Raw genomic sequence first — 15,616 nt, 5'->3', positions numbered from 1 at the left:
AAAAAGCCAGTGTTGAGCAGCAAACAGGTATTTGAAGCTGCTGGTGTCTCTGAAGTCTCAAGAAACTCAGGCTGGCAGTTGTGCATAAAGATGCATTTTAGACACCACTGACCAAACCTCACAAAGAGAAACATTAACAGTGGGTGTAGAAATACATGAAGACTCATTTTTAAATAGTTTTATTCACTGACTAATGCCGTACTACAATGGATGGTCTAAATGGATGGATTTCTGGATGGTTGGTGAATGGCCACCACGTTCCAACATTACTGCGACGTCAGCAAGGAGCTGGCGGGTGATGGTTTGGGCTGGAATACTGGGAAGTGAGATGGAGGGTATTAAAATGACTTTTGCAAGATATGTGGAGTTCATAACTGGCCATTTTCAGCTATGGTATAAAAATGAGAATAATGCACTATGCACTATCCCATGCTGCAAAAAAAACACCACAGCAATAAAACTGTTTGAAAATGTATTTCTACACCCACTGTAAATGTTTCTCTTTGTGAGGTTTGGTTTGGAGTGGCTGAAATGCATCTTTACGCACAACTGCCAGCCTGCATGAAGAGCTTCTTGAGACTCCAGAGACACCAGGAGCTTCAAATACCTGTTTGCTGCTCAACACTGGCTTTTTTATAGCTGCCCTTTTAATACAATACATTTTTTTTGACAGGAACTTTCATCAATAAGCCTTTACCTGACCGAGTTCTGCTGTGCTCTAAATCACTCACAAATCTTAAGATAATTTGATAATCTCCATTCAGTTTCACACAATATTAGTTGTTTTCATGCCTTTTGCACAACATTGCACCATTTCATGCTTTTCATCTTCAGAAAGATCTTTCTTCCTCCCCATATTGCATGAGAACTGTGACTTGCTTAATAATGTGGAACAACCTCTAAGTAGGGTTTCCATAGATCTGACAAATTATTTTGTCTGAGATTGATACCAGTTATCTAAAAAGACATGGAGAAATAAACAAACAAACATTTTCTTAGAAAAACTAAAATCTGAATGTTTATTGTACTGAAATTGTACTGATATGTCAATTGCATGATAATTTGGAATGCAGTGTACTTTATTGCGGTCTATACGTCATTAGGTCAATAAAACACAACTTTATTTAACAGAGGTGGCAACATGCCATTATTAAAGTGGTAATTCACTGATGGCAAGATGGGCTTTTAATACCATGCAGCAGAAACATGGAAAAAAATTAAAATCAGTGCTGCATGGCGAGAGAAATCTGTGGTGCTCCCTTTTGCAAAAAAACTTTAACACCAATAATGCACTTTTGATTTTTACATATAAAAGACCGCTTTTTTGCTCACCCCCCAAAAGTGGCCATTTTAACATGCTGTTATACAGCTTGATCTTTGCTAATTAGAGAAACAGTTCTGATATATCTGCAGATGAATTTCAAGTCAGTGCACTTCACAAAAATGATTTTGACAAAGTAAACCAAAATTTTATTTTGGCAAGGCAAGGCAATCAGATCAAACCCGCAGTTCGGTCAGCGCATTGCAATGTGTTCTTGCATTACTGTGGCTGTGACAATCTGCTGTGCTCAAGGGTCTGATAGAGTTACTTCCACGTGTCGGTGCTGTTTAACCCAAGGTGTTATTATTAAGGTAGTTAGCTAAAACATGTTGACAGCTGAGGAGTGTGTGCTGCTGCTCTGCCATGACAGCTGTTGACCTGAAAGAAAACATTTATGTTAATGGCCACTGTAGAGCCCCTTTATGGCAGTACTTCTATATCATATACACTACCATTCAGAAGTTTGGAAACATTACTATTTTTAATGTTTTCGAAAGAAGTCTCTTCTACTCATCAAGCCTGCATTTATTTGCTCAAAAATACAGAAAAAAAACAGTAATATTGTGAAATGTTATTACAATTTTAAACATTGGTTTTCTATTATAATATACTTTAAAATATAATTTATGTCTGTGATGCAAAGCTGAATTTTCAGCATTATTAAATCCAGACTTTTGTGTCACATGATCCTTCAGAAATCATTCTAATATGATGATTTATTACAAATATTGTGCTGCTTAATATTTTTTTTATAATGTGATACTTTTTCAGGATTCTTTGATGAATAAAAAGTTAAAAAAGAGCAGCATTTATTTAAATTAAAACTTTTTATCAATATACACTACTACGGAAGAGGATTAGGGCCAAGCAATAATAAAAAAAATAAAACCATCTCGAGATTAAAGTTGTTAAATTTCGAGAAAAAACTCATTAAATTTTGAGAAAAAAAGTCTAAATAAACTGTTGAGAATAAACTCGTTAAATTACGAGAAAAAACTCGTTAAATTTCAAGAAAAAGGATGAGATAAAATGTTGAGAATAAACTCATTAAATTACGAGAAAAAAGTTGTTAATTTACGAGAACAAATTCGTTAAATTATGAGAAAAAACTCGTTAAATTTCGAGAAAAAAGTCGAGATAAAATGTTGAGAATGAAGTCATTAAATTACGAGAAAAAGTCGTTAAATTGCGAGAACAAATTCGTTAAATTACGAGAAAAAAGTCGTTAAATTTTAAGAAAAAAGTTGAGATAAAATGTTGAGAATGAAGTCATTAAATTACGAGAAAAAGTCGTTAAATTGCGAGAACAAATTCATTAAATTACGAGAAAAAAGTCGTTAAATTAAGAGAATAAATTTGTTAAATTATGAGAAAAATGTTGTTAAATTTCAAGAAAAAAGTCGAGATAAAATGTTGAGAATAAACTCGTTAAATTACGAGAAAAAAGTCATTAAATTACGAGAACAAATTTGTTAAATTATGTGAAAAATGTCGTTAAATTTTAAGAAAAAAGTTGAGATAAAATGTTGAGAATAAAGTCATTAAATTACGAGAAAAAAGTTGTTAAATTACAAGAACAAATTTGTTAAATTATGAGAAAAAACACATAAAATTTCGAGAAAAAAGTCGAGATAAAATGTTGAGAATAAATCATTAAATTACAAGAAAAAGTTGTTAAATTACGATAACAAATTTGTTAAATTACGAGAAAAAAGTCGTTAAATTACGAGAATAAATTCGTTAATTTAATGACTTTATTCTCAACATTTTATCTTGACATTTTCTCGAAATTTAATGAAATTTTTCTCATAATTTAACAACTTTTTTCTCGTAATTTAATGACTTTATTCTCAACATTTTATCTTGACTTTTTTCTTGAAATTTACTTTAACTTTAATCTCGAGATGGGTTTATTTTTTTAGTATTGCTTGGCCCTAATCCTCTTCCGTACACTACTGTTCAAAAGTTTGGGGTCAGTTATTTTTTTCTTTCTTTTTTTTTTTTTTTTGGAAGAAATTAATACTTTTATTCAGCAAGGATGTGTTAAATTGATAAAAATTGATAGTAAAGATTTATATTGTTAGAAAATATTTCTATTTTGAATAAATGCTGTTCTTTTTGACTATTTATTCATCAATGAATCCTGAAAAAAGTATCACACTTTCCAAAAAATATTAAGCAACACAACTGTTTCCAACTTTGATAATAACTGAGTATCAAATCATCATATTAGAATGATTTCTGAAGGATCATGTGACACAAAAGACTGGAGTAATAGCTGATGAAAATTCAGCTTTGCATTACAGAAAAAAATATATATTTTAAAGTATATTAAAATAGAAAACCATTATTTTAAGTTGTAATAATATTTCAAAATATTACTGTTTTTTTTCTGTATTTTTTTATCAAATAAATGCAGGCTTGATGAGCATAAGAGACTTCTTTCCTAAAACATTATAAATAGTAATATTTCCAAACTTCTGAATGGTAGCATATATATATATATATATGTTGAGAGACAGACGTGCAGACAGAAAAAGTAATCAAGATCTCAAGATTTATTTCAAATAACAGCAAAACCCCAAAACAAACAAAACAGTAAACAAACCGAAAGCATTAGTGGCACCACAAAGTATTGTACATACAGTAACATCATATTAGGTTCAGTAACAGACATCTTGTCTGATTAACTTTACAGATACACCACCAAACAGATAAAACCTTAGTGCCTTATAAAGCCGTCAACATCACATATAGCCTCAGCAAAAATGGAGAAATATAGTGTTCTTCCCTTCATTTTAAACAAAACTTGTTATTGACAACCATCCCAGGCAGGAAGTGCTTTGCTTGGTCTGTAAACTCTCCGTAATTTTTAAGTATAAATATGAGTGTTTATTTCAAGTTAGACTAAAAGGTTAGAAAAACATATTTAATAGCATATTCAGCAGAGTATAAAAAAAGCTTGAATTGTAATATATATATGTATATACACACATACATCAAACTCTCCATTCAACAAACACACACAGGTGACACTTTTAATGCTCAAAAAATAATTTACAGAACAACAATCCTGTTACGCATGAGTATAACATTCATACTGAACAAAAAAAAGTTTTTGCAATTATATATATAAAAAAAATACTTTGCACACTAGAGCATAAAGTTGTTCGCTCCGATATGTAGTTAAAACATAATGCCTTTTGCTTAGTTGTTCTAGCCATTAAAAATCTGCTTTGTACGGAGTGCATATCAGTAAGTGCAAATCATTTACACATTGTGCATCTTTCTAAATAGAGTTGTCAGATTTTGGTGGTTGTTTTGCATTTTATCAGCAGCAACAGTATTCTTGTTTTGCAGAACACACCTCTTGTGACCCCCGAGTTTAAGATTAGTGCTATTGCTTTGTCTCAGTTACACGTAGCAGTTTGTTCAGCGAATGTCAGAGTAGTGCATTGCATCATTTTCACCAGTCACATCAGGAGACACAGTAACCGCAGCTCCACGGAAGTGTGAACGGGGCAGTGGTTTTGTTCTCCGCTGCTCAGATGCAGTGTTCCTCAGGAGTCTTTTGGATTTTCAACAGGCACTGAAGGCTTTACTACCGTCCTACTAATTGCACAGTGAGTCTCCCTGCAGTGAGAGGTGGTGAAAGAAAAGGGAATCAAGCGTCTGAGATGCAGCTCTGGATCTTGTCGATCCACAGCTGGGCATTCTGAGCATCCGCTGCACAGAAGTTGTACATCCGTTTAGTGGTCTTCAGCTGCAGGGACAAAGACAAAGACGTTTGAAATGTACTCAGCAAGGGCTCGTTTAACCCTTGTGCGACATTTTTGTCTTTTTCAGTTTTGTTCTTTTGATCATTTTGCCTGTTTTAATGCCAACTACATACATTTTGGCACAAGTGTGTATTTTTATTGGAATTTTACTATTTCCCCCCCATTTCCTTTAATAAATCTCTTTTACACTTGTAACACAAAACAGTTTCTCTCAGGACCTTAAGGACAAAAATGTCCCCATTTTTAATCCCAGGGTCATTTATCAATAAAATAATGCAATCTTTGTTAATAGGCTTTCATTCTGTTGGCAAGGCTTCAAAATATATATATTTTTTTACCAGATGATGCCATTTTCTCAGGTTTGGCCTATAAAGCAAATACGGGCTTTGTTCCTGATTTCTGCTTCTGCATATTCTAGAGCCAATTGGATAAATTATGCAGCTATAATTGTGTTTGTGTTTGTATGGATGTCATGCGTGTATTAAAAAATTGTGTGTGTGTTCATGTCTACGAATCATAAATCCATACACTGTGTGTACCAGTGGAGTTTTGCTGGCATCTAATGGGGAACATTTGGTACTGCACCCAAACAAAATCTTACTGAAAGCTCATTTTTTAAGATATCAACCTTAAATTTGGAACACAACTTTAGATTCATGGCTTTGATTTTCTTTTAGAGTTCAACATGTTTCATAAAATATATATTTTATACAAAATATTATTCATAAACTATTTTCATAAACTTAAACCTCTATAACTTTTTTATTTTTTATTTCACTTTTTACTTCAACAATAATTTGCCAAGGGTCTTCTGTAAAATGAGACCAAACTTAAGTCTGGGCTCCAAAGCTTCAAATTTTATGACAATTTACGACATGGACATTTTTGTCCTCTTTTAGGGCCCTATGATTTCCGCGATGCAGAAAATGCGGACAAAATCGCGGAATGCAGTCATAAAAACAGAATTTAGTATATAACGCGGAATGTCACGGAATTTGTCAAATGTTTGATGAATTAATAAAAAGTAGGTCAGTACACTTAAATCAAATCGTGATATAGACTGTGTCCGTGAATATTAAACCACAAATAAACTATTTAAATAAGAATCCTGCATGTCTGTGTGCATGAAATTCATCTCCAGAGCCGCTCTGAAAGTCACTTCATCAGCATTTAACCGCTTCATTTGAGAAAACTATCATTGTAAACAAAAACTTTCTCAGCAACTTTCCTGTAGCTCAGTGGTTAGAGCATGGCACTAGCAATGCCAAGGTCATGGGTTCGATCCCAGGGATTGCACATACTCAGATACAAATGTATAGTATAATGCAATGTAAGTCGCTTTGGATAAAAGCGTCTGCCAAATGCATAAATGTAAATGTAAATGTAAAAACTCAAAGCTCTCGGCAACCCTTCAAAATAAAAGTTTGATTTAACTTGACAGAAATATATTAGTGTTGTACAGTAGAATTAATTTAAATTAATTTAATAATAAATTATTAAAACTATCTTTTTAGGGAATAATCTCAGTTTTTCTTCCATGTTTTAACAAGCACATTGTTTGACCGAAAAGTTTAATATCGTAATTAAAAGATAAATTACTTGGTATGCATGGTAAATTAATACATTTTGTTGTTTTTAAGAATTCAATTACTTAGACATGCTTTTTGATTATTAAATTGTAATTAAACCATTAAAATGGAATCCAGAAAAGTTGAAACAAAAAACAAAACAGAATTTGAGGGGAAAGAAAAAAATGTATATCATAGGGCCCTACAAAAATTTAATTTTTTAATTTTTTTTTATTAAACTATTAATAAATTGTTGGTAAATTTGATAAGTTTATTATTTAGGGCCCTTCTCTTTGGACCTATGTGTAACTCTTCCTTTAACTGACGCACAAGGGTTAATTGATCAAAAGTGACATTAACTCTTTCCCTGCCAGCATTTTTGATCATTTTCACAAAATTTTTATGGCCCATTTACATGCATGGAGCTTCTCAAACTCCATCTCTTCATATGCTGCTTATAACGTTCATCTGGGAATGCAATGTGCTGCACCATTTCATCAGATTTGTAAGGTAAATCATTTATAAATCAGGAGAATGCATCAATATGTTTCAAAATATGCAAACTGTTCTTCACGATTTCAAAATAAGTTAATGCTGCCTTCACGTGCTCTCAGAATGATCATAAATACCAGTTTCCTAGATAAAAATTACACAAACGCTCCCATTTTGAGCTTGTAATTACAACTTCAGAAGTGGGACTTATCAAATATCCGATAGCGTGTGCAGGCAGCATAAACCCTCGCTCTGAGTTTGCATGTTTTGATGTCCACATGTTCATGTTCAAGAATTTATACAGTGACTGTTGCATTTCTATAGTAAAGAAGCGGCCAAATATTGAAGATTAAATAAATATTTGAATTAAATGTCATTTGGCCAGTATTAAAAAGGATTTGATCTGCTGTAAAATGTAACAACACCAGGTCATTTGCGCCCTCTGCAGGCATTAGTTATAATACATAATGTACATAAGATGATTGTTTATATTATATATTTTAACAGTGCTGTTCTATAAAATCATATGATTACTTGCTTTTGATACTTTATTTGAACCAAATATTATCTCATTGTTATTATATATGTATTTTAAGTCATTTTAAAGGCTTACGTCTATTTTTATTACCACAAAAAATATCCAATTACACTATTACCAAAATAATCATTAGTGACAGCCCTACTTATGTCTTTGCCAAAGTCTATTTTTATTACCACAAATAAATAAATAAAATAAAAAATAAAATCCGAATACTCGTTACTAAAATAATGACCGCCCTAATTTTAAGGTACAACAGCTGTGTGCTATAGATCGTACAGCACAGCCTCACACTGTATTTCTTCATCAGCGACTGGAATACTTACATCAAAGAAAGCCTTTTCACTGATGTGTTTGGGGGCTCCTATGGTCGGTGTGGCAATCAGGACAGACTCCACTTCAGCCAGGTCAATATAGCCACGGCAGCTTGTGTCCTCGTCCGTCTCATAATACCTTAGCTATAGAGAGAGTCATTTCAAATAAAAAAAAAAAACTGAATGAATTAAGGTACCAAAAATGTAATAAACCACTCACCTGATGTTTTGTTATGTCCAGAACAAACCACCTAGCTTTCCACGCTTTAAGTAATGCCCCTCGCTTATACAGAATTCCCTCGAATGATCTGTATAAACAAAGAATTGATCGCTTGATTGCTTTGTGCATAAAGTTAGATTGAGCAGTATCGACGGTGTTGTCTGTCATTGTTACCTATTGTCTTCATTCTTTGGGGTAAACTGATTGTAGAGTGTGGCTGCTCTACGATTAACGCCATTGGCTGCAGTGGGGCTGCTGTCCTCTCCGAGGCCGCTGTCAGGTAGGTGCAACATGGAGCGACGCTGGTAGGCTTGCAGGTTGGAAGTGGGGACCAAGCCAGAGATGGACACCGACTCTTTCCGTAGCTGTGAGATTAAATGCACAACAGGTGAGATCATGATATCTGCTACTTGTTCACTTAAAAGTCTGCTTTGGTGCTTTTTAAAGCCTGTTTGAGGCTACATTTGTGAAGGAAAGAGGAACAAAAATCACTCACATTGCCCTCCTGTTTGAGGTCTTCCTGGATGCTGTCTAGCACCTTCTCCAGCGTGGTGTACCAGGGCTCCGACTGCTGTCCCAGTTCTCCCTCCAGACTCTCAATGTCCTGCAACCATACAGATATATTTTAAGACTTCCCATCTTATAGGTGCCTTTACTCAACTCAGAAATCTTTGCAGACCAGCAGCGGCAGCTCTTAAAGTGACAGCAGCCTAATAAACCAGTTGCTGTGATGTCTATCATTAATGTAAATCAAAGAACAAAGGTAAAAGAGAAAATTGTAGCTTTTAATAAGGATTAATCTATGTTTCATTTATAATTTATGCAGTGAAGACTGTAAATGTTTTATATATATTTCTGTATATTTTCTACCTGTTAGACAGGAAAGCCACAGGTAAAGGTGACATTTATTATAATGGGTTTATGTGAAGATTAAGCTCACATAAATTTAAAGTTGCTATTTTTTAAAGCCTAATAAATGTTGAAATTGACTAGCTTTTAGTTATAATGTAATGCTGAATGTCTATAATTAATGTAAAAAACAAAAATCAGTGATACTGGCCTTCATTCATAAAAAGATGCCATTATACACATATTTAAAATATACTGTCTTTGTTGTTTCTACATTAATTTAAAGAGTAACTGTAAAAATATTAAAAAACTCCCATGTTATTAAACGCAATTAATTACAGAATAAATGTGCGATTAATTCATTTTTTTTTTTTATCGATTAACAGCACTAGTTAAATCCTATTCTGTTGCATAAACTGAATGAAGAATAATATATTGATATTTAAAATTATTTTTATATATTTTCTGTCCAATTTTGGTGTGTTACTTTAATAAACGTGTGGTTATTTTATTTTAATAGCTTGCATATTTTAAATTCAGATTCAATAAAATTATTAAATTTAATTAAAAAGTCTAATATTAATAAAATTGTACAAAAAAAAATAAAATAATAATAATTACTATTATTTTTTTTTAAAAGTCAGTTTCAGTTTTCAGCCAAGTGCATCCAGAATTTTCAGTTTCGGCATCCCTAATTCCATCACGCAACATTTTCACTGTCATTATGGGCTGTTTGTCACCAAAATCTTGTAGTGTTGGCCCTGATTGAGAGAAACTAAGAAAGGACAAAGACATATGGACTCACTGCCAATAGTTTGGTGATGGCATCAGGCTGTGCCCGGCTGACACTGCTGTAACATGGCCAGACGATCCTCCTCTTGGTGGTGGCGATGGTGTCGGAGTCGTCCGTGCTCTGCGAGCGCACAGCGAGCATACACCAGTCATAAGAGGGGCCTGTGGACAGCGTCTCCCCCGTGTAGAACTCCCATGTTGTCAGATTGGGAATTGAAATCAATGGTTTCAACACCGGCTAAGAAGAAAAGCACAGAAACCATTGTTTATTTATTTTTTTTGTTTTGTTTTGCCATTATATAAAAGCATATTAGCTTATTTTCCATTAACTGGATAACATTTACACTAACAAAATCCGCAGACAGGCTGAATGAAAATGTAAATCCACTCTCTGTCAGTAGGTGGCGCTTATGGAACAGCAGAAAAAGAGTTTCCCTGGTAACCTCTGTAAACAGCAGCTCGGCACTTATAAACTATTTTTTCCTGTTAATCTTATAATCTTATATATTCTTATCTACACTATCGGAAATGAATTCGGATTGAGCTCAATCTGCATGACCAAGGTGTTTACATGCAGACTTTTCAGTCCAATTGAGCCATCAATACGATTCTAAACAGATCTATTGACATACAGGACATTTCAGGACTGCTAATTCAATGATATACACACCAATCAGGCATAACATTATGACCACCTTCCTAATATTGTGTTGGTCCCCCTCTGACCCGTCGAGGCATGGACTCCTCTAGACCCCTGAAGGTGTGCTGTGGTATCTGACACCAAGATATTAGCAGCAGATCCTTTAAGTCCTGTAAGTTGCGAGGTGGAGCCTCCATGGATCGAACTTGTTTGTTCAGCACATCCCACAGATGCTCGATTGGATTGAGATCTGGAGAATTTGGAGGCCAAATCAACACCTCAAACTCATTGTTGTGCTCCTCAAACCATTCCTGAACCATTTTTGCTTTGTGTCAGGGTGCATTATCCTGCTGAAAGAGGCCACAGCCACCAGGGAATACAGTTTCCATGAAAGGGTGTACATGGTCTGCAGCAATGCTTAGGTAGGTGGTACGTGTCACAGTGACATCCACATGGATGGCAGGACCCAAGGTTTCCCAGCAGAGCATTGCCCAAAGCATCACTCTGCCTCCATCAGCTTGTCTTCTTCCCATAGTCCATCCTGGTGCCATGTGTTCCCCAGGTAAGAGACGCACATGCACCCATCCATCCATGTGATGTAAAAGAAAACGTGATTCATCAGACCAGGCCACCTTCTTCCATTGCTCCGTGGTCCAGTTCTGATGTTCACGTGTCCACTGTTGGCTCTTTTGGTGCTGGACAGGGGTCAGCATGGGCATCCTGACTGGTCTGCAGCTCCATACGCAACAAACTGATGCTCTGTGTATTCTGACACCTTTCTATCAGAACCGGCATTAACTTCTTGAGCAATCTGAGCTACAGTAGCTTGTCTATTGGATTGATACTTGGATAGATACTGACCACTGCAGACCGGGAACACCCCACAAGAGCTGCAGTTTTGGAGATGCTCTGACCCAGTCATCTAGCCATCACAATTTTGCTCTTGTCAAACTCGCTCAAATTCTTACGATTTTTCCTGCTTCTAACACATCAACTTTGAGGACAAAATGTTCACTTGCTGCCTAATATATCCACCCACTAACAGGTGCCGTGATGAAGAGATGATCAGTGTGATTCACTTCACCTGCAGTGCTCATGATGTTATGCCTGATCACTGCATATCAGGTAATGGGGCATTATTTTGAGTGTCATTCCAAAGCAAAAATCACTTACAGAACCTTTAACACACTTGACACTTGTTCTTTCCCAACCTTAAAGAAATTCTGTTGCAGTTTCAAGATTACAATGTGAAGCCCCCGGGAAGAAAGAAGAAACAGCCCACAGGGTCCTTTGCTCTCACTAAACTTCCTCAAATATGTTTTTGTTTGGGTTATGGGTGACTATGGATTAACTGATTCACCCATTTTGAAAAAATGTCAAGGGATGACTGCCAGTGAGAAGATCCCAATGTTAAAAACAACTTTTACTCAGAGCCTGGATTTGAGGATAGAGCACTCTCCCATTCTATCTTTGTTTTTTACAGACTGACCACCTGATTCAGATGCAACAAGACTGCTTTATAAGGTCAAAGATGCTGTTTTGCAATTGTGGGGAACTATTCTTCACTGTGAATGTGATCTGGCAAAAGACGACAACATATTTGGGACTGGTAGTCAACATAACCTCTAAGCAGAGTGCTCTAGGGTAACAGCCATTAGAGCTGTCTGGTACAGATAGACTCTTTACCTCCGTCTCTGATGGGCTGTACAGGTAGTTGAAGAAGAGAGGGCTTTTGCTGTGCATTCGGTTGATACACTCCCAGATACAGATTCCTCTCTTGGACTGCTTTTCTCCTTTGTCCTCAAACAATGTGCCTTTAGTGAGGAGACACAAAGGAGCACTTGTTAATCACACATTACTCATGTAGTAACGTGATCAGGTGTGAAGCAACATATCAGAAGTCAAGTCTGATGAGATTAGCAGCACTTAAAAGAAGTGCTTCCAAAGGTCATCAAGGCTGTTACGAGTAGGTAAAACATTTCTGAGCAAGACTGCACGTGTCGTTGTAATACTACACAGGCATTCAAATCCATGTTTATTTCAAGAACACATCTGAAAAACATTTGCACAATAATGTAATTATGGCAATAAAGGAAAGTGAACACACCATGCTCCAGGCGCTCGTAGTCCGAGTCCAGAAGGAAGTTTTTGAAGCGATTGGAGATGTAGTGGTATGCCAGAAACTTCAGATAGTATTGATTAAACTCAAACTCAAGGGGATACTGGTTATGAACCTGTAATAAGAAAGTTAATATGTCATATTGGAAGAGCTTTTGGGCCTCATTTCACGACCACAGTAGCTGCGTTTCCATTACACTTCAAATTGCGCAAATTGAAATTGCGAATTGAAAAGACAGCCAACAGAAACATGTAATTTTCACAAAAACTCATGTATCTCACATGAGGAGGTTTTTCAGGCAATTCGAAAAAGGAATATTTCACAAAACAGTTTTTTTGCATTTACAGGTCACTTGGCGTACGTAGTCGATCATTCTTTAAAGATGGCGCGCGCGGTCTGTTGGATGTCACGGTTCGGTGCATACAGTAGGACGACGAATACAGTCAGTCACAGTCGATCCACTCTCCATTCCAGAAGGGGAATGTAATTCACCACTGTTTGCTAACAGTGCATAGATCATATGTGTTCGTGTAATATCTCAACCAGTGTTTCAACTGCAGAAAGACATCACTAAAACAGCTTGAGAACAATCTCTCACGTAGCATTACATTTACCTCAGGCAAGTCATTTAGTGTCCACAGCATGTTAGTTCACTAGAGAAATGAACTCTAGAGGGAGCATTTCACTAAATGCACTGTATTAGCTTATATATTCATTATATTTACCTGTTAGTACTAATGACTTAATTGTTTAATATATGTTTTAATAAAATTTGTCATGAAAACAAGTTATGACAGTAACTGTGAAAATGATTATATTTCAAAAATGAATTGGAGTAATAATTTTATAATTAGATTTAGAAGTAATGCACAACCTGTCTTATGTGCAATTGTTTTTTTTTGTTTTGATTTTTTTTTTTTTTTAATTATTATATCTAAAAATAAATAGCAACTGAATTTAATAGTTTGGTCTCTGTTGTTAATTGTAACTTTAATATTATAGTAATGTGCAAGAAAGAGCTCACTGTATATAGTTTACAGCATTAGCTGAGATAGATTTTTTGTCCTTAAGAAAATCTTGATTATAATTGAATTTATTTAAAGAGAGAGATGCAATTTGTTCAATAAACAATGGGAATTCTAAACAACAAAGAAATGCCACAATTTATCAAGGACTCGAAGAAGATAGGAGGGAGAAACCCTCAGAAACACGTCATAAGGGGCTTTCGCACGGAATAGTTTTAGGAACTAACAACTATGATAGGGGGCCATGTTCCTGGTTGCATTCGCATCGGGAATAGGAACTCTGAATCGGCTGACAGCGGCGTCTTTAAGTGCGCCATTTACAAACGCTAAAATCCTGTGGATTGAGGATGCCGTGATCAGAGATGTGTTTGTTGTGGGTTTCGTGACAATGGAGATGGAAAGTAAACGCATAACTTACGTGACTGAAAGAGAAAAAATTGCAGCTAAGAGATTAAATCTGTGCCGACTTTCAGTATCACATTTCATTGAGACGGAGAAAAGAACACAACCCTGTAGACAACAGGTAAATCGCTGTTTTCCATGTTAGTTTCCATGTTGAAGTAAATATGTTTGCACAGCTTTTTAAAAATGTCAGGTGCCTGACATGCGTTTGACAAATCAACATTCACTTACGTCACTGATAGTTCCTATAGAGCTGGTTTAGACCCTACTCTGAAGTAGGAGCTAATTTAATTCCCCCAAAAGGAGTTCCTATATCTAAAATCATTCTTAGTTCCTGCGGTGCAAACATGGCAAAATCCGGGTACTTCAGGCAATAGTTCTAGGAACTATTAAAAGGTTCCTCCAGTGCGAAAGCCCCCATATGTGGCTGCTCCCAAGAATAAGGGGCTTTCCTTGCCATTAATGCTTGGATAACACGCCTATGTCTCCTTCGATTAAAAAAAAATGGCTGCGATATACTTCAACCAACCAACATCCATCGCCATGATTTTTGGAATGACTTATTGCATTTTAGTCGCATAACATCAGTTAATGGAAACGCTGTCATTTCGCAATAGTTTTTTATCGTCATTTAGAAAAATATCGCAAAAGTGTAATGGAAACCCGGCTAGAGATTCAACAAACATGAGCAGGACACCACTGAGACTGCAGTTCAAGAAAATTATTAGTAAACACTCAGGAAATGATTAGTTGAAGGGATTTTAAAAAGTACAAAAATAACAGCAACAGGAGGGACATAACGTGATAATGTGCAGCCAGCAGGATCTAGACAGAAGAGCTCGCAAATTTCTCACACTCGGGGCCACCTGGACTTCCTGGCAAAAACAACAGCTGCCTCTAAGATGAGACACTTCTATTTTCAGATGCCTTCGCTGTATTTTTTTTTGTGGTTTGTGACATTGGAGGACCTCCACTGGGTCATTCAAGTGCTCTACGCCTTGATTTCATCACACATGTCTAAAAACAATGCACGTCTGTAAAACCATGGGAGTGGTGCGCATGTCTCCGGAGGGAGAAAAACTTTTCCTGCCCTTTACTTATTCTAATGTAGCACAGACTTCACAGAATCCCAAAAATTGCAGTTTTCCGCCGGTTGTGCTAAATGTGCGGATGTTGGGAGGTGATGGCGAAATACCCGAGCAAGTACAATGTTGGCTGCAGGTTGAAGCACCATCTGTGTACGATCATTTCAAAGGGGGTGGGGGGGGGGAAGGAAGATGGGCCGAACGAGCAGCTCTGTCTAAATTATTTGATCACCATGGGGATTGCAAAAGGAAAGCTAGAGCATGCATTCTGACAGCTGAGTGCTTCTCATCCTCCACCTCCTGGCTGGACGCTGCAGGAATGCTGTGAACTCATGGACGAAGCATGGTGAGAACAAGAGAGGGGTGTGAGAGAGAGATTGGGAGTTATGATGTGATTCTGGGCAGTGTGTGTGAAAAAGAGAGATGGAGCAATTGGTTTTTTGTTATTTAGCAGAAACTTATTCAAAATTAA

The 15,616-nt window shown here is 36.0% G+C and overlaps 1 protein-coding gene across 4 annotated transcripts in view; it reads right to left on the bottom strand.

The window, feature by feature from the left end:
- Window positions 1-3,877: 3,877 nt before the first annotated feature.
- The window catches only part of sbf2 (SET binding factor 2), a 158,649-nt gene continuing 146,910 nt past the window's right edge, over window positions 3,878-15,616 (bottom strand). For all 4 annotated transcript variants that reach the window (XM_067400186.1, XM_067400188.1, XM_067400187.1 and 1 more), the window contains 8 exons: window positions 12,621-12,747; window positions 12,200-12,327; window positions 9,887-10,111; window positions 8,729-8,836; window positions 8,407-8,597; window positions 8,233-8,320; window positions 8,025-8,156; window positions 3,878-5,084 (listed from right to left, as the gene is read on the bottom strand). In XM_067400186.1, the coding sequence (XP_067256287.1) occupies window positions 4,986-5,084; window positions 8,025-8,156; window positions 8,233-8,320; window positions 8,407-8,597; window positions 8,729-8,836; window positions 9,887-10,111; window positions 12,200-12,327; window positions 12,621-12,747 (1,098 nt within the window). In that variant the 3' untranslated portion in view covers window positions 3,878-4,985. The remainder of the gene's footprint in view (window positions 5,085-8,024; window positions 8,157-8,232; window positions 8,321-8,406; window positions 8,598-8,728; window positions 8,837-9,886; window positions 10,112-12,199; window positions 12,328-12,620; window positions 12,748-15,616) is intronic.

This window comes from Chanodichthys erythropterus, chromosome 11, assembly GCF_024489055.1.
Source record: "Chanodichthys erythropterus isolate Z2021 chromosome 11, ASM2448905v1, whole genome shotgun sequence".
NCBI lineage: Eukaryota > Metazoa > Chordata > Actinopteri > Cypriniformes > Xenocyprididae > Chanodichthys > Chanodichthys erythropterus.
The sequence above is the reverse complement of the archived record's forward strand: the minus strand, read 5'-3'. Positions and strand labels throughout refer to the sequence as shown.